Here is an 18,962-nt window from a genome sequence, read left to right as displayed (position 1 = left end):
GAAAAGTAAATCTTTGTTGATAACTATTAACGAAACCCACTAACTAATGGAGGTGGACAAAATGACTACATTGAATAATAGTAAACATCGGAGGATTGCAATGAACAGATCAAAAGTTACAAAAATGAATTAAATTATGGACAAGGTTAAAAGGTATAATTTCTAATTAGCCTTATATAAATGGCATTTACATGTATATAATATGCAATATTCTTGCTCGAGGAGTACACGGTACTGTTTGATATAATTTTGGGTTATATTTAGCACTGCACCACGCGATGCAATTTGCTAAAACCCTCACCGTACCTCACCTTAAAAAATCGATCACTATGCAGTGCGGTTTGGTTGGATTTCATATATATTATAAATGTGTACTAAATATATGGTAAATATATTTAATATATGCTAAATATCTATTAAACATACATTTAATATATGTTAAATATTTATAAATTTTATATTAAATATAAAATAAAACTTATATATTAATAGATGTGTTATGTTGTGTAGTTTTTTGAAAACAAAACCGCAAATTGTACATCAATGCATTTTCTGCACCTCCACCATGGTCGGTGGTGTAGTGGCCACAATTTGCGGTCGTTTTTAGTCACTTTAGGTACGGTCATATCAAAGTAGTTTCTTGTTCAGCCCCAGACACAAGTAAGAAAACTAACATAAGTGCATTGGGGGACCAATAAATGCATTTTTTTGAAACTTTATGTACTAAAACTCTAATAGTGCTCATTTGAAACTCAATATTAAAAATGTTAAAATTTAAGTATTAATAGTTGTATTTTGGCCCCCAAATTTTTTTTTTCCATACTTAAATCTAAATCTTTTTTTTTGAATTCTTCAATTCAAGTGTACTATAGACGTGAAAAATTACTCACTTCCATTTTTAATGGGAGAGAAAAATAAAAATACAATAAGAAAGAACAACTAATAAATTGGATTGTTGTTGAACTCTTGAAATAACTAGGGTTTGAAATGAACCAAGCCATTTATGAATAACTTGGACTCGGTTCAAGAAAGAAACTTGTTTAACTTTGTGTATTTAGCAAACAAATCAATCCCACACAATTAATTCTAGTACCCACAAATTAAGTCATAACTTTTATCACAATTATTCACATGGCAAACTATGACTAGTTGTCTGTCACTTTCACATGGATCCATCACTCACAGTTTGCCATGTAAGTAGTTGTGGCAAAAGTTGAAAGTTTACCCAAAAAAAGAAAAAAAAGAAAAAACTAAGTTATGGGTTAATTTGTGGTCCTAGGATTTGTTATCTCAAACACAAGTTTAGGATCGACTATTTATTGAGTCAAGCTCAAATATAAGAATGTGTTCGTGAACGAGTTCGTGAGTATAAGACTTGATTTAAACATATAATGAGATTATATGTTTATATCTATTCTTATATAAACTTAATATTAGATTTTGTTAGTTTGTAAATAAGTTTTAAATGTATCAAATTATTATCTATGATTTATTTATAATATAAATAGTTCATTTTGTAGTAAAAATCATAATAATTTGTAACAATAAAGATAAATTTTTTAATAAGTTAATATATTTGAATTATTCAATCAAAGAAACTCTAATATTATAATTTCAAATGTAATTTGTTTACCATATGTTAGTACATTTTAAATTAAATTATGTTAAAACTTAATTTGTAATTAATTGAAGCTTATAAGAGAGATGAGTTATTTAATAAGGTGAAGTTAATTAAACAAACAGTAACTTTATGTAAGTTAAATTAAATTAATAAAGAGGATTTATCTAAACTAATAAATATTGTGTAGGCTATAAGAGGTTTTAAAAGACTATAGATATAGCTATGCTTCGACTATATTCATATCAAGAGTGAAGGAAGAGAAATGGTTAAAGCAAGAAGCTCTCTCTTCTTTTTCTATAGTAATAGTGAGTAGTGTGTGAGAGTGAGTGAGTTCAACAATATTCCTAAATGCTTGAGAGGTTTCGGGCCAAAGAAAGGTGTTTCTTTTGGTGGAGTTTTGAGCTCAACCACTTGTGCAGAGTTGGTCTGAACTATACAATGAATTGTTGGTTGTTGTATCCTGGAGAGGACAAGTCAAAAGATAAATTTAACTGCATCAGTTTATGGGCTTTGCCAACTGCAAAGGGCTTGAATTTTTGAAGTGAGAGAGATTTTTATGCCTCAGTCTGACATTGTTTGCTTAAATTTCTAATTTTATAGTAACAAAATATTATTTTATTGGTAATTTCTCCAACACTATATTTGGAAAATCATAGTAATTCGTGGACAAACTAAGCTTATTTAACGCTTTTTAAATGAACCATGGTTCTCATTTGTTGATACACTCAAGCTAACCTTGATCAAAGAAAAATAAATGACCAATTCTAAAAATTTAATTTTGACTTGACTCTTCTTAGCTCGTTTACAACACAAAAAAATTAATTTTGACTCAACTCTTCTTAGCTCGTTTACAACATGAAATAAACGGATCAAGGAATAGTCCTAGTTAAGTTGAATTTTAGTAAAGATAAAACAAAGAAGAGTAAAGTTTAGCTACGAAATTAGTTGTAGCCTAAGACTAAAACTCTTTAAAAAAAAAAAAAACATTACTATATATTTTAAAAATTTAACTGTTAAATTGCATGTTGTTTATGCTCTTAATACATATATCAAATTTTATGCCAATCAAATATTATTTACTATATACTTTATAAGCTTATATTTCACGCTTAATTTTAAACTACAAAAATTTGTAATTTAAACGGTTTATTAATCTTCAATCTCTCTCTCTCTTCCTTCTCCCCCATCACTTTGTTTATCTTTTCCTCACTGTCTCTCTCTTTCAACCACCCACCACCACCACCTCTACCACAAGAAACCCACCACCACCCACCATGAAAAAACCCATCGCCACCACCTCTGCTACAAGAAACCTACCACCACCACCATATATATATATATATATATATATAAAAAACCACTCCTATCACTGGGATACCTCTGCTACAAGAAACCTACCACCACCACCATATATATATATATATATATATATAAAAAACCACTCCTATCACTGGGAACAAAACCCTTAAAATCTACCACCTCCACCCACAAAACCCACAAAACCTTTGCTAAAAAACCCACCAAACACTACAGCCACAGCCACAGCCACAACCAATCAGCCACGGTGAGAATCAAACTCATATGACAAAATCAAATCCATAGGACAAAATCAAACCTGAATTAGCAACCAACAACCACCCTCCAAGGAAACCCATCAGATACACCACCATGGCAACAACCCAATCCATCACCACCATGCTCAGAAACCTACAAAAAAAAAAAAAATCAAAGCAAAAATCCATATAATTGAAACACACCTTTGCCACCATGAAACCCACCTCTACCATTACAACCAGAGACACCACCATGGAAACAACACACCCACCACCACCATGCACAGAAGCCCACAAAAAATCAAAGAAAACTTCACTTTAGAACTCTTATAAGAACCCATCGAAAATCAAACCTATTCCAAAAATCCAACCCAAACCCATCGGAACCCAGCCACAACCATGGTTACCTAGCCATCGTTACCCAGCATCGGAACCTAACACCACCACCACCGTTACCTAACCACAGCCATAGTTCTACCATGGCTCCACGATCTCCATGTCTACACTATAGAAGCTGATCTTCACACCTCCATTGCCGTTGTCTCCATGTTAATCTAAGAGAGAGGAAGGAAGCCTTAGATGGTTTTGGGTTTGAAGAAAAGAGAGCAAAAAGAAAGAAAGAGAAGGAAAATAGAGAAAGAGAAGTGCAATAATAAGATAGAGAGAGGGGAGAGAGAAGATGAAACAGATATTAAAAACCAAATTTTTATTATACAATCCTACTATAGTACCAATTTAGATTTAGGATAGCAATGCAGCAAGATTGTAAATTTTTTACAATTAGAAGACTGCGTAATGGAGTTTTTTTGGAATTTTGATGCTAAAATATACCAACATATAACATTTGAGAGATGGCTTTTGATCCTCTAAACGCAGGAGATTCTGGCATTTTACCCTTAAATTTTAAAAAATTTGGCAGTATGCCCATGTTTCGATACTTGATTACCTTAAAATCGAGTTTCAATTAAATACTTGATTCGTAGAAAATCGAGTTATGCCCAAACAAACTAAAAAAAAAAAAAAAATTGCATAGAACTCAAGTTCCATGCAATTTTTTTTTATAAGTGTGATTGCCTCATACTAGGTTCAGAGAGCCCTATAGTGGTGTTTTTAAACCCTATAGTGATGTTTTAAAACCTTATAGCGGTGTTTTCTTGCAAATTTTGTTTTTTTATAAGTGTGATCGCTCCATACAAGGTTCAGGGAGCCTTATAGTGGTGTTTTTAAGCCTTATAGTGGCGTTTTAAAGCCCTATAGCGGCGTTTTCTTGCAATTTTTTTTATTTTTTTATTTTTTTATAAGTGTGATCACCCCATACAAGGTTCAAGGAGCCCTAAAGTGGCGTTTTTAAGCTCTATAGTGGTGTTTTAAAGCCATATAGTTGCGTTTTGGAACTCGAGTTCCATGCAATTTTATTTTATTTATTTTTTAAGTTTGATCGGGCATAACTCGATTTTTTACGAATTGAGTATTTCATTGAAACTCAATTTTAGATCCTCTAAACGCAGGAGATTCTGGCATTTTACCCTTAAATTTTAAAAAATTTGGCAATATGTCAATGTTTCGATACTCGATTACCTTAAAATCGAGTTTCAATTAAATACTTGACTCGTAGAAAATTGAGTTATGCCCGATCAAACTAAAAAAAAAAAAAAATTGCATAGAACTCGAGTTCTATGCAAATTTTTTTTTTATAAGTGTGATTGCCCTATATTAGGTTCAGGGAGCCGTATAGTGGCATTTTTAAACCCTATAATGATGTTTTAAAGCCTTATAGCAGTGTTTTCTTGCAAATTTTGTTTTTTATAAGTGTGATCATCCCATACAAGGTTCAAGGAGCCATATAGTGGCGTTTTTAAGCCCTATAGTGGCGTTTTGGAACTTGAGTTCCATGTAATTTTACTTTATTTATTTTTTAAGTTTGATTGGGTATAACTCGATTTTTTACGAATTGAGTATTTCATTGAAACTCGATTTTAAGGTAATCGAATATCGAAATAAGGACATATACCTGTATAGTTTTGAAATAAGGGTATATTGATAAATTTTTTAAAAATTAAGTACAAAAGGCTAAAATCCGCTTAAACGCACGCGTATATGCCAAAAGAATTCTAAAAAAAGTTCATTAAAAAAGAAAATTACAAAATTCGGACTCACGACTGGTGACTGGCGAGTCACGCCCACCACAGCGTTGAACGACTTTCAACGAGGGGAAAAAAAAAAAAAAAAAATCAAACTGACTGTAGAAGCTGGCGAAGTTGTCTGAAGACTCTAAACACTGAAGTCTACCATGTTCTTCCCTATCTTCAACAGCTGCTAGCCGGCAAAAGATCTAAACCAGTGTTTGGTTCTTTGAGAGCTCGAGTCTTTGACGTGAGCAGTGACCACCTATAAGGCCACTGCCAATTGCCGCGCGCAAGATGGAGTTGGATGTAGTTCTGTCCCCTCTTCTACAGGTGGTATTCGACAAATTGTTCACCCCATTTCTTGAAGAGATCACTAATATCTGTGGCGTCAAGGAGGAGCTTAAGAAGCTCCGGCGTACCTTACGCGTAATCCAAACTGTGCTCAAAGACGCAGAAGAGCGACAGTTGACAGATAGAGCTTTGAGAAACTGGTTGACAGAGCTTAAGGAAGTAGCTTATGATGCGGAGGACCTTCTTGATGAGTGCTCTCCTGAAGTTATGGTATCTGGGAATCGCAACCGGTTCATTGACCAGGTAAGCATCTTTGTTCCTTCTTTGGGAAAATTCGCGAGTTGCGTTGACATGTTACCAAAACTTAAGCAAATCAAAGAGAAATTAGATGTTTTGGCAGAAGAGAAGTCTTATTTTAATTTGAAAGAGGGACTTGTTAGTGATAGTGGAAGTAGAAGTAGGAGTAGACGGAGAAGGCAAACGGGATCTTTTGTAATTGAATCTGAAGTTTTTGGGAGAGTGGAGGATAAAGAGACGATAGTAGAGCAATTAGTGTCCATTGGTGAAAGTCCAGGGAAAATTTCTATTATTTCTATAGTTGGTATTGGTGGTCTTGGTAAAACAACTCTTGCTCAATTAGCGTACAATGATGAAAGGGTAAAAAGACATTTTGATATGAAGATTTGGGTGTGTGTAAATGATGATTTTGATGTGGGGAAGATCATGGTTTTGATTTTAGAGTCTGGTAGTAAGAGCAAATGTGATTTCTTTGGGATGGATGCGCTGCAGTCTCGACTCCAGGAATTATTACTGGAGAAAAGATACTTGCTTGTGTTGGATGATGTATGGAATGAAGATCACAATGAGTGGGACAATTTAAGAACTTCATTGAGTAGTGGGGTGGAGGGAAGCAAAATCATTGTCACTACGCGTAGTGAAAAGGTCGCGACTATAATGGGCACAACTTACATTCATCATTTGGAAGGGTTATCCGAAGATGACTGTTGGGCTTTGTTCAAGCAAAGAGCCTTTGGCCATAATGAAGACCACCATCCAAACCTGTCTACAATTGGCAAACAAATAGTGAAGAAATGTGGAGGTGTACCTTTAGCTGCAAAGACTCTGGGGAGTGTCATGCGGTTTAAAAGGGAGGAAAGAGAGTGGTTGTTTGTCCAGGAGAGTGATCTTTGGGATGTATCTGAAAGTGATAATGGAATTCTACCTGCCCTAAGGTTGAGCTTTAGCCACTTGGCATCACATCTAAAGGGTTGCTTTGCATATTGCTCAATATTTCCTAGAAATTATATTTTCAAGAAGGAAAAACTAATCCAGCTATGGATTGCAGAAGGCTTGATTCAATCTCCAGAAGGAAGAAGATCACTTGAATTCATTGGCAATGAGTATTTCGATGATTTGGTATGGACTTCTTTCTTTCAGGCTGTACAGAGAGATGACCATGGCAACATAATTGAATACAAAATGCATAATCTCATTCATGATCTTGCACAATCTGTTTCAGGAAGTGAATACTTGAAACTAGAAGATAACAGTATAGTGAGAGGTCTTTCCCTTGTTCGTCACTCATCAGTGGTTTGTGATTTCAGCTTATATACAATTCCAGAAGCATTGTATGAAGCAAAGAAGTTGAGAACTCTCATCTTAGTATTTCCAAGAGGTGATCTTGGAGAAGTTCCTTCAGGTGTTTTTTCGAGTTTCAGATACTTACGGGTCCTAGATTTAAGCGGTAGTGGCCTCAAAAAGCTCCATGAGTCCATTTCCTCTTTCATATTCTTGAGGTACCTTGACCTCTCTAACACACAGGTTGAAACATTACCTGAAGAAGCGTGCTATCTTTTCAATTTACAAGTGATGAACCTTTCCTGTTGTTATAATCTCATCAAGTTGCCAAGTCATATAGGCAACATGTTTAAACTGAAACATCTAATCATAACTGGCTGTGAGAGATTGACCAAAATGCCAGCTTCGATTGGGAACCTTAAATACCTCCGGACATTGTCAATGTTTATTGTAGGAGAGGGCATAGATGAAAGTCTCAGAGAGCTGCAAATTTTAAACCTTGGGGGTGAGCTAAATATCAGACACTTGGAGAATGTGAAGGATGCAACAGAGGCAATGACAGCCAACATGTTAGGTAAGCGAAATCTTCGGTCCTTGGAGTTATCCTGGGGGAATGATGGGGGGCAATTAAACAGGAACAATGATTTTGATGGAACTCTGGGAAGTGAAGTGCTTAATTATCTCCAACCACATGAAAATCTAAAGAAGTTGTTTGTAAAAGGGTATCGAGGAAACTGCTTCCCAGGATGGATGAATGTTCATAAACTCCCAAATCTAACTGAACTTGTCTTGATTGGCTGCAGAAGATGTGAACATCTTCCTACACTGGGTCAACTTCCCTTCCTTAAGGTCCTCTACTTGCAAGGAATGGATGCAGTAAAGATCATTGGTGAAGAGCTCTATGGTAGTGGTTCAGTGACAACATTCTCATCGTTGAAAGAGCTAACTCTCATAGATTTTCCTAATCTAGAATTCTGGTGGCCTTTCAACCAAAGAGAAGGATTCCCTTCCTTGGTCAAATTGACAGTCAGCAAATGCTTAAAGTTACACAACATGCCATGTTTTCCATTGCTGAAGCACCTGGAGCTGCGGAGTTGCAATGGTAGGATACTGCAGTCAGTATCAGATCTAGCTTCCCTCACCATCATTGTTATTGAAGAATTTAAAGAGCAGTTGGTTTTCTTGGAAAAATTGCTTCAAAATAATGCTCTTCTAATGTCTTTAACTATTGGCTCTTGCCCCAAGCTTCGCTCCATCTCTCCAAATTTAGGAAAGCTCAACAATCTAAAGAACCTAACTGTTCGCTGGTGTGAGGAGCTCCTTTCGTTGCCACAAGGACTGCAAAACCTTACCTCCCTGGAGTCATTGGAGATAATTGAATGCCATAGCCTTATCTCATTGCCAGAGGACATACAAGGCCTGAGCTCTCTTCGATCTTTGTCCATTGAGAATTGCAATAATATTGCATCATTGCCACTGGGGCTGCAATTTCTAACAGCTCTTGGGCATTTAGCTATCATGTACTGTCCAAAATTGGATTGTTTGCCTAAGGATTTGCAACACCTCTCAACTCTTAAAAGTTTGACTATCTTGAATTGTCCAGAGCTTGTGTCTCTTCCTGAGGGGTTACAATATGTCAGCACACTGCAAAACTTGGAAGTTCGTGGCTGTCCTGGTCTGCAGATTCTGCCAGAGTGGGTAGCTAAGCTTACCTCGCTCAGATCTTTGAAACTTTCAGACTGTCATAATCTAACATCTCTGCCCGAAGGTTTGCGATGTTTAAGTTCCCTTCAACATCTATCAATTCAAGAATGTCCTACCTTGGAGGAAAGGTGCAAAAAGGATATAGGTGAGGACTGGCCTAGAATAAGTCACATAGCACATGTCTATATTGGACCACTAAAGTTCAGACGAGATGACACTGTCAGTAGCTCATCTCCCTATCAGTGAAATATGAAACTTCTACCACAGTTTTTATTCCTTCATAATTGACATGTGATGCTCTTTTGCTATAAGTTTTGTAAATATACTAGAAGCGGCTTTATATCTGAGTGAAGAAAAAGCCTTGTTATCATTTAAAATATTTACATTGAATGGCTTCAAAATCTTTGACATGCCCTCAGCAAAGTGCAGGTATAAACTGCTTTCAAAGTTGCTGCCATTTTAAGAAAGATAAAATTTTTTCCATGTTTAAGCAAAACTAAGGCCCAAGAATTATCTTTCAACCAAGTGGCACATATGAATATGATGCTATTAAGCAGGCAGATAACAGGCTAGCTGCCACGGTACAATTTCTTTGATTTAAAAGGAACTTTTCAACACATACAACTGAGAGCATCCACAAAAAGTCTTCAGTAAATTGTTTCTAGAACAAATTCCCTTTATTTTTTGTGCAATGCCAATGGAAACTAACCTGCAAAATCTTGAAGAGTGAAATATTGTTTATAAGATACCAAGAGGACAGTAATATGTTTCTAAAAAAAAATTCCTTTTATTTTTTGTGCAATACCAATGGAAACTAAACTCTGATAAGAAAAAAAAAAACTAAGTGAAGATATCAAGAGGACAACCAAAATATAAGGTGACAAATGAAATATTGTTTATAAGATTACCGAGTGTAAATTGTTTCTAAAAAATGTTTTTTAAAAAAATTTCCGTTGCCGGGAATCGAACCCGGGTCCCCTGGGTGAAAGCCAGATATCCTAACCGCTGGACGACAACGGAATTGTTGATGAGTAGAAAGTATTTAAATATATATATAGCAAAATATATCTTCATTAACTTAAACACTTGTGTTTATCCAATATGGGCTTTCTTTATGACAAACTGCTCTGGGCCTTTTTATAAAAAACTGCTCTGGGTCTTCTTTAGGCCCAGGTTATTCCTTACAAATTTACATGCTACTGGAAAAAAATATACATGTCGACACAATTTCTCACTCCTCACTTGTGTGTCCTTCCGTCCCCAATTTTTAGAAGCACCCGCTCTTTCCACCTTCAATTCCATATTTCTATCCCACCACACCATTCCCAACTCCCCAATTCAAAGCCCTAAACCGAACCCAAATTTTAAACCCTAAACATTCCCAAACAAACCTAATTTTATTTCTTCTTCTTCTCTTATTTTTTTTTAAAAAAATCGTTCTCTCTGGCTAATAATCGCGCTTCATTCCATGGCGGGAGCTCCTCCGACGGACCAGGCTCTCTCTCTCCTCGCCGCCGCCAACAACCACGGCGATTTGGCGGTGAAGATGTCTTCTCTAAAGCAAGCCAAAGATATTATGTTATCCATAGAACCGTCTTTGGCCGCCGAGCTTTTTCCTTACTTGGTCGAGCTCCAGTCCTCCCCCGAATCCCTCGTCCGCAAATCGCTCTTAGAGTGAGTGTTCACAAAAACCCTAGCTTATAGCTTCTTTCGCATCCTCTTTGATCTTCGATTTTATTTTGTTTAGTTGTTCTAATGTCACTAATTTGATTACAAATACAAAACCTAAGAGTTCCACATGCTACCAATCAAAACAGGAGTTACACAAGCTAGACTCACAGTCGGGTTAAGAATAAACAGTGTCTCATTCAACTTAAACAAAAAGAAAACAATCACCATGAAATCTAAGAGTTTCAAATGCTAGGAACCACACTAAAGATTTTTTTTTTTTTTTTGGTGAACACTCAGATTTAAAACGAATACAATACCTCAGGAAGAGATACAATAGAAAGAAGAAATTCAGAAATGGAAATTCATTGTGAAAACCCAAATTTTACATTTTTACCCCACTTAAATAAGGTCCCAAATTTTACCACACTAAAGAATAATTTTATTAAGAGAAGACTACTTTATGCACAAAGAATACAAAGTAGCCTAAAGAATTACAAAAAAAAATTATGTACAAAACAAAGGAACATATTTCTAAGTTGTTGACGATTTGAAGATTATAATTTACAAAGTATCCAAAGCCAGACAACTTTGAATCTCATAATCTGTTTGTCATATATCCTACATTGACTCATTAGTAACAGATGCCACAATCATAATAGATCCTCTGGGCAGGTCAGTTTTAACATTTAACAAAATACAAGATGGTATACAAGATACAATTTATATGACCCTCATTCATTTAAATGAAATCCATCCATATAATAACCTGCTTAAGATGTCAAGATCTTACAAGACTCAAAAAATGAGGGGACTCACTAATAATGAGAAAATAAGAAGATCACACAAAATGCAAAAATCAAAATGAGTACTGCCATGTGAATGCTCACCAGTTGACAACAGTTATTGTCAATGACCAGGGAGGCTATTAGCAGACCGCAACAGATTTAAGAGAATGTCAAGAATTCTGTTTGCTTCTGACTCAAGTCCAACTGGGTCCAGAACAGGGTGACCATCAACCAGCCATGATATATAAAAGCCTGTCTGCTAGCTGTTGTAAAGAACCAAATGTATATCCAAAGAAAGTCAAAAATCAAATTCCTTTTTAAAAATAATGGAAAGAATATTAAAAAAAATGGCAAAGAAATCAGGCAAGTAAAATGCAACATTATGAGCCAATGAGACATAGCTCAACTGGCACTTCCTCCCGCAAATATAGGTGGAGGATGAGGTCATGGGTTCAAGACCCAATGAGGTGCATGTGTAATTACCAATCCAAAAAAAGAAAATGCATCCATATGAAACCTAAACAAATCATTTTTAGTAAAATGATTAAACTGAAAGTCAAAATGCATTACCTTCTGTGACAGGTTTTCAAAATCATCGGTGTCAGATGTAAAAAGTAAAACATATGTTTCCAAAAATTTCAAAGCCAGCAACCTTGTCCCAACAGAACCAGGCTACAAAATAAAGTTGAAACAACTTTCAGGTTAGCTCAATATTGAAAATATTTAACAGCTACAACATACAAGTTTACTTAAACCACAAGACTTTGTTGTTTGACTTACCAAAACACAATGGGTCTCACCAACAGTTTCATGAATAAGACAGAAGGAAATGGAAATACAAGCGAAAGTGGAATTCCACATGAATCTTTAGCAAATAGATTCTACTGAAACCATTAAATATCGCAAACAAACTAAACAGTCAAACTTCATTTCTCTGATAAGACACAAATTAAGCGAGTATCACAGCAAATTTGTAATCATCACATGAAAAGCATATTGAAATTCCAACAGGATTTTATGACATGAATGCAGTAACACTGCTAATCATAATAATTAACTGCAATGTGTAGCAAAAGAAGAAAGAGATAAAGATAAAGAACATAGACACTCTATATTTTTTAGACCCCCACCCAGCACATGCATACTTGGCACACTTTGTATAGACCACAGCCTCAAGCCAATTTAATGCATCACTACATGAACAGGATCACTGTCAAAGTTTTTGCACATACAGTTTCTCATTATTCAAAAAATGTTGTATGACAAACCTTGAATTGTATTTTAAACATTTTTTACTGCTGCTAAGGGTCAAATCAAGGCCCCAATTTCATAGTGCATCATCAATGTAACATAACCATGTTGAGTTCATACTATATAATAAAATAAAAATGAAGAGTAAGCTTTACAAATCCATCAACATTGAGGAGAATTTAAAGGGGCATGGCAATACAATGTACATACCTCCAATGCAATGGCAAAGACAGCATCCTTGAACTTAGCAATCCACATCCAAAGCTCCTCAAGCCACCTCTCAATTTTACACGCCGGTGAAACTATAATTTTTCAGAATGAGCATAAGTAGTTGAGTTGAGAAAATAAGAAAATAAAGGAGTTCAGGAAGGAAATGTTGAGAGACAAAGGATGAGGGAGAAGAAAGAGAAGGTATTCCCTCAAAAATAATAAAGAAATAAAAAATAAAAATAGTCAAGCATACAGATAATGAAAGATTTAATGAGCAAAGATGACTTGATGTGGTGACCCAAACAAGATACTATAGCAGGAAAATAAAATACATGGTTTAACATATTTGGGAAAATTTATTCACAATTGAATTCAGAGAAGGTGAATTTGTTACTTAAACAGAAGAAATGCTAGCCCAGTAGCAACTGACCAAAAGTCGCAACTTTGTTCAATAAGGTCTCACTTTTTTTTTTGATAGGTAATAATACCTTTATTGAAAAAATTGAACATCATGTTCACGATGGTGAACACTTTGAACAGGAAACAAATACATAAAGATCAGAGCTAAAGGAAATAGAAACTAAGAAATCAGATACAGCAGTACAGTTCGTACACCTCAAACACAAGCCAAAGAAACAGAATACGAAAAAGGAGTCATTTTAGATGTTCTAATGTTCTCGCCTTGTCTTCAAATTGGTCAATAAGGTCTCAAAATCAACATGATTACACTGAGACACCTTCCATGTCATGTCTCCGGAAAATTAATTATCACCATTACACATGCCATGCTTTAATTGGAAAGTCAAAATCAGAGACTGAGCCTACCCATTATACAATTAACTGCATCACAGACCTTTTCCTTATGTTTCTTAAGATCAATAAATAGTTTCACTCATACAAGTACAACTACAAAAAAATGCCTGACCATCAGTCACATATACATATATTCTAATCAATGATTCAATGTACTAAACTATCAAATGTAAGTTCCGCATAACAGTTCAGCACAACAATTCTGAATCCTGAAATCCTGGTATATTAAAAGAGAACCACCAAGATTTTATAACTCAAAGCACATGATTGAACCAGATACTGCAAATCTGTAACACAAGAAAATCTAAATATCATCTCCAAAAAAATTAATGGGTATGATCGTAAATTGCCAACTAATACATAATGACTACCCTGTATATATGCCTCTTCAAATATTGGAACCCATAGTGACTACCCTGTATATATGCGCACACGCACATGTGCCTTGCGCATGTGCGTGCATGTGCGTGCGTGCGTGTGTGTGTGTGTGAGAGAGAGAGAGATGAGAGAGACCTGCAATGCCAACTCCTCCAGAACACTGCAAAAGAATTTTGTGCCAATAACTATAGATTGTCTAGCAACAGTCGGCTCAACGTCTTTTAAAAGTGCAATAAAACAGGCATAAACACAGAAGAATGCTCCATTGCTTTCAACCAATCTCTTCAATCGCGCTGCCAACCACATTAAATAAAATCAAAACACTTATTAAAAGAGCAATTAGACAAGCACACCAGCATGTGTAATAAATCAAACATTAACCTCAACAAAACCTCAAAATAATATTTCAAACACCTCCTTGACATGCATGTGTTAATGTATTTACAGAGAAGCATCAACAAGGGACAGAGAGAATTAAGGAAAAACAGAACTACCAAGCCTTAGTCCCAAATTTTTAGGGTTAGCTATGGATCCTCCATGGATTAATCATTCTTTTCTGCCGCTATATTCTATCTGAAGCCATACTTATTCAAATAGAAACCTTTATAGATCAAAATATTTCTTGTTTCTAAAAAAAATTTCCCTAATATTGAGTAATTCCATCCAAATCAAGTACAATTGCAAGTGTACTTTGAACATTAAGCAAAAAGTGTGAATCAGAAAGTATCTTTCAAAATCAAAAAAAAAAAAAAGAGAATAAGAACAATAAATCAAATTAGTGACATTAGAACAACTAAACAAAATAAAATCGAAGATCAAAGAGGATGCGAAAGAAGCTATAAGCTAGGGTTTTTGTGAACACTCACTCTAAGAGCGATTTGCGGACGAGGGATTCGGGGGAGGACTGGAGCTCGACCAAGTAAGGAAAAAGCTCGGCGGCCAAAGACGGTTCTATGGATAACATAATATCTTTGGCTTGCTTTAGAGAAGACATCTTCACCGCCAAATCGCCGTGGTTGTTGGCGGCGGCGAGGAGAGAGAGAGCCTGGTCCGTCGGAGGAGCTCCCGCCATGGAATGAAGCGCGATTATTAGCCAGAGAGAACGATTTTTTTAAAAAAAAATAAGAGAAGAAGAAGAAATAAAATTAGGTTTGTTTGGGAATGTTTAGGGTTTAAAATTTGGGTTCGGTTTAGGGCTTTGAATTGGGGAGTTGGGAATGGTGTGGTGGGATAGAAATATGGAATTGAAGGTGGAAAGAGCGGGTGCTTCTAAAAATTGGGGACGGAAGGACACACAAGTGAGGAGTGAGAAATTGTGTCGACATGTATATTTTTTTCCAGTAGCATGTAAATTTGTAAGGAATAACCTGGGCCTAAAGAAGACCCAGAGCAGTTTTTTATAAAAAGGCCCAGAGCAGTATGTCATAAAGAAAGCCCATATTGGATAAACACAAGTGTTTAAGTTAATGAAGATATATTTTGCTATATATATATTTAAATACTTTCTACTCATCAACAATTCCGTTGTCGTCCAGCGGTTAGGATATCTGGCTTTCACCCAGGGGACCCGGGTTCGATTCCCGGCAACGGAAATTTTTTTAAAAAACATTTTTTAGAAACAATTTACACTCGGTAATCTTATAAACAATATTTCATTTGTCACCTTATATTTTGGTTGTCCTCTTGATATCTTCACTTAGTTTTTTTTTTTCTTATCAGAGTTTAGTTTCCATTGGTATTGCACAAAAAATAAAAGGAATTTTTTTTTAGAAACATATTACTGTCCTCTTGGTATCTTATAAACAATATTTCACTCTTCAAGATTTTGCAGGTTAGTTTCCATTGGCATTGCACAAAAAATAAAGGGAATTTGTTCTAGAAACAATTTACTGAAGACTTTTTGTGGATGCTCTCAGTTGTATGTGTTGAAAAGTTCCTTTTAAATCAAAGAAATTGTACCGTGGCAGCTAGCCTGTTATCTGCCTGCTTAATAGCATCATATTCATATGTGCCACTTGGTTGAAAGATAATTCTTGGGCCTTAGTTTTGCTTAAACATGGAAAAAATTTTATCTTTCTTAAAATGGCAGCAACTTTGAAAGCAGTTTATACCTGCACTTTGCTGAGGGCATGTCAAAGATTTTGAAGCCATTCAATGTAAATATTTTAAATGATAACAAGGCTTTTTCTTCACTCAGATATAAAGCCGCTTCTAGTATATTTACAAAACTTATAGCAAAAGAGCATCACATGTCAATTATGAAGGAATAAAAACTGTGGTAGAAGTTTCATATTTCACTGATAGGGAGATGAGCTACTGACAGTGTCATCTCGTCTGAACTTTAGTGGTCCAATATAGACATGTGCTATGTGACTTATTCTAGGCCAGTCCTCACCTATATCCTTTTTGCACCTTTCCTCCAAGGTAGGACATTCTTGAATTGATAGATGTTGAAGGGAACTTAAACATCGCAAACCTTCGGGCAGAGATGTTAGATTATGACAGTCTGAAAGTTTCAAAGATCTGAGCGAGGTAAGCTTAGCTACCCACTCTGGCAGAATCTGCAGACCAGGACAGCCACGAACTTCCAAGTTTTGCAGTGTGCTGACATGTTGTAACCCCTCAGGAAGAGACACAAGCTCTGGACAATTCAAGATAGTCAAACTTTTAAGAGTTGAGAGGTGTTGCAAATCCTTAGGCAAACAATCCAATTTTGGACAGTACATGATAGCTAAATGCTCAAGAGCTGTTAGAAATTGCAGCCCCAGTGGCAATGATGCAATATTATTGCAATTCTCAATGGACAAAGATCGAAGAGAGCTCAGGCCTTGTATGTCCTCTGGCAATGAGATAAGGCTATGGCATTCAATTATCTCCAATGACTCCAGGGAGGTAAGGTTTTGCAGTCCTTGTGGCAACGAAAGGAGCTCCTCACACCAGCGAACAGTTAGGTTCTTTAGATTGTTGAGCTTTCCTAAATTTGNCCCCCCCCCCACCCCCACCCCCAACCCCCAAAATTCTCTACAAAAAAAAAAAAGAGCCACCAGGTATTGATCGACTAACACAATGCTTTGCCATATTTATGGAACAAACAAACAAATTGAAAGAAACAAGATGACTATTTCACATAAAGCTTGGAATGATCCTGGCTTATACTATAAAATACTGGTAACTTATAACTGTCACTGTCACTGACACTGCCATAATCACCACATGATTAGTAACTTTCAATCCTCATCCCCAAACACACCAACCTTGCAACATGACTCCAATTTCAATATCAAAATTAAAAAGGATAGAGCTTCAATAACATAGCCAATTTTCAAAGTTCTTACAATATATATAGTTTTCCAATGAAGCATCAACCAGAACTATAAAATAAAATCCATTCTGATTCCTGCACTGAACACAGCCCGGCTTCATAGATCAAAACTGACTCTTAATACATAAAGATTTCCGTGCAAATTATTAATAAATAAACAAGCCATCACAGCCTTGAAAAATATTATAAATGCATGCTTTGAAAAGGGGGTACAAATCCTTCTGCGTCAGTCGCTTTTCCTTTTTCAATAAAAGTATTTACTTACAAAAAAATAAAAAAGCAGATTATAATGCATGCTGGAAATTTAGAGTTTTCTTTTTTAAAATAATATTCCTTAATCTTGTTAACGTTAACTAATGGAGAAAAGGATCTATTAGGGCATAGTAATAAATCAATTATATAGCCAATCATCATCATCAACAAAAACAACCAAGCCTTATTCCCAAAATTTTTGAGGTGGCTATAAATCTTCAACAGACCAATTAGAATCAGCCACATGTCTTCTTTTGCCACATTTTATTCTATCCAAAATCATCCTCTATGTTACTTTCTTAATTGACAGGTCCTTCCTCTACCTATTTTCCTCAACTTGAATCAGCTCACTCTCTCTCACCGGTGCATTCATCACTCTCCTTTGAATTTGAACAAGCCATCTCAAGCAACTCTCCCTCATCTTTTCATCAATAGGGCCACCACTATCTAAAAGTAAATTTCCTCATTTCAAATCTTGTCTTTTTGTGTATTTCCATGTATCCATCTTAGTATTCTCGTTTTAGCTACTCATTTTATGAATATCCCAAGTACTTTCCTCCCATAAACTTGCTGAAATATTTCATTAGCGTCAACCTAGATATTATTGAAAATTTGGATTTCTTGAGAGTTATTTGGAAGATATGCTTGTGACTTCATAAAGCCATGTCAAATTGCACAGTTGCTGCCCAACGAGAGCAAACAAACCACTTCAAGAAATATGTTCAAGACTAACTGAAAAGTATGCATCCAATTTGTTCCTGGAGATGAGAAATTAATGAGCAAATGCCTAATCAACTCTTTGCTCACCAAAATATGACTATTTGAGAAGGCTCAGCCCTTACTGCTATAACAATCAACTCAAATAATGTTTTCCCAAATAATTGTCCAGGAGAGTAATGCTTTTAACGATATCAATTAAGAATGAATTAGTGGTCTGCAGTTGCAACATGTTCCTTCCATTTCTTATTGGCTTCTTACTGTATATGGATTGATGCTTGCCAATGGTTTTATAATATTGACATAATGTACTAGAATATAAGGTGGTGAAGAGTTTAAATAAAAATGCTAAATCGTTCAAAATCTACACCTAATGAAAACTTTCCTTTTGGATGAAATAAGCTGTGTGGTAACTGAAGTAACTTCTCATGACAAATCAAATCATGGCTAACCTGTGCTTGTAGAATAAAATGTGCTTACTCTTTGATTGGTCAGTGTGTCCTTGTTGAACAAAGCACTGATTGGTAAATTATTGTGGATATTTCATAGTGTAGTTACCATTCTCCATAATGAAAAGTATGGTTTTTAGGACAATGGATGGTATGGCAAATTGGTGAAGTAGCTCATCAATGCATGACGAGATCCAAGTTCTAGAGTACCATGAATTCTTCCTTATGATTGGAAAATGGA

The 18,962-nt window shown here is 35.6% G+C and overlaps 2 protein-coding genes and 2 non-coding genes across 4 annotated transcripts; 2 read left to right on the top strand and 2 right to left on the bottom strand.

Annotated features, from left to right (window-relative positions):
- The first annotated feature begins 5,428 nt into the window (after positions 1 to 5,428).
- Positions 5,429 to 9,276, top strand: LOC136069830 (disease resistance protein RGA2-like). The gene has a single exon (XM_065778858.1). It carries the CDS (start codon positions 5,595 to 5,597, stop codon positions 9,117 to 9,119), a length of 3,525 nt encoding a protein of 1,174 aa, XP_065634930.1. The 5' UTR covers positions 5,429 to 5,594; the 3' UTR covers positions 9,120 to 9,276.
- Positions 9,277 to 9,821: 545 nt separating this feature from the next.
- On the bottom strand, positions 9,822 to 9,893 carry TRNAE-UUC (transfer RNA glutamic acid (anticodon UUC)). The gene has a single exon. It is a non-coding gene; the product is annotated as a tRNA-Glu (tRNA).
- A 1,307-nt stretch (positions 9,894 to 11,200) lies between these two features.
- On the bottom strand, positions 11,201 to 15,312 carry LOC136069829 (pre-tRNA-processing protein PTA1-like). Its single transcript, XM_065778857.1, is given in 7 exon segments — positions 11,201 to 11,456; positions 11,459 to 11,588; positions 11,900 to 12,001; positions 12,791 to 12,870; positions 12,873 to 12,882; positions 14,117 to 14,261; positions 14,848 to 15,312. Coding segments are annotated over 7 exon segments (702 nt in total). The 5' UTR covers positions 15,054 to 15,312; the 3' UTR covers positions 11,201 to 11,427.
- A 189-nt stretch (positions 15,313 to 15,501) lies between these two features.
- On the top strand, positions 15,502 to 15,573 carry TRNAE-UUC (transfer RNA glutamic acid (anticodon UUC)). The gene has a single exon. It is a non-coding gene; the product is annotated as a tRNA-Glu (tRNA).
- The last annotated feature ends 3,389 nt before the right edge of the window (positions 15,574 to 18,962 follow it).

Source organism: Quercus suber, unplaced genomic scaffold (genome assembly GCF_002906115.3).
Source record: "Quercus suber isolate HL8 unplaced genomic scaffold, Cork oak 2.0 scaffold_192, whole genome shotgun sequence".
Taxonomy (NCBI): Eukaryota; Viridiplantae; Streptophyta; class Magnoliopsida; order Fagales; family Fagaceae; genus Quercus; species Quercus suber.
Note: the sequence above shows the minus strand (reverse complement) of the source record. Positions and strands in the feature narration are given on the sequence as shown.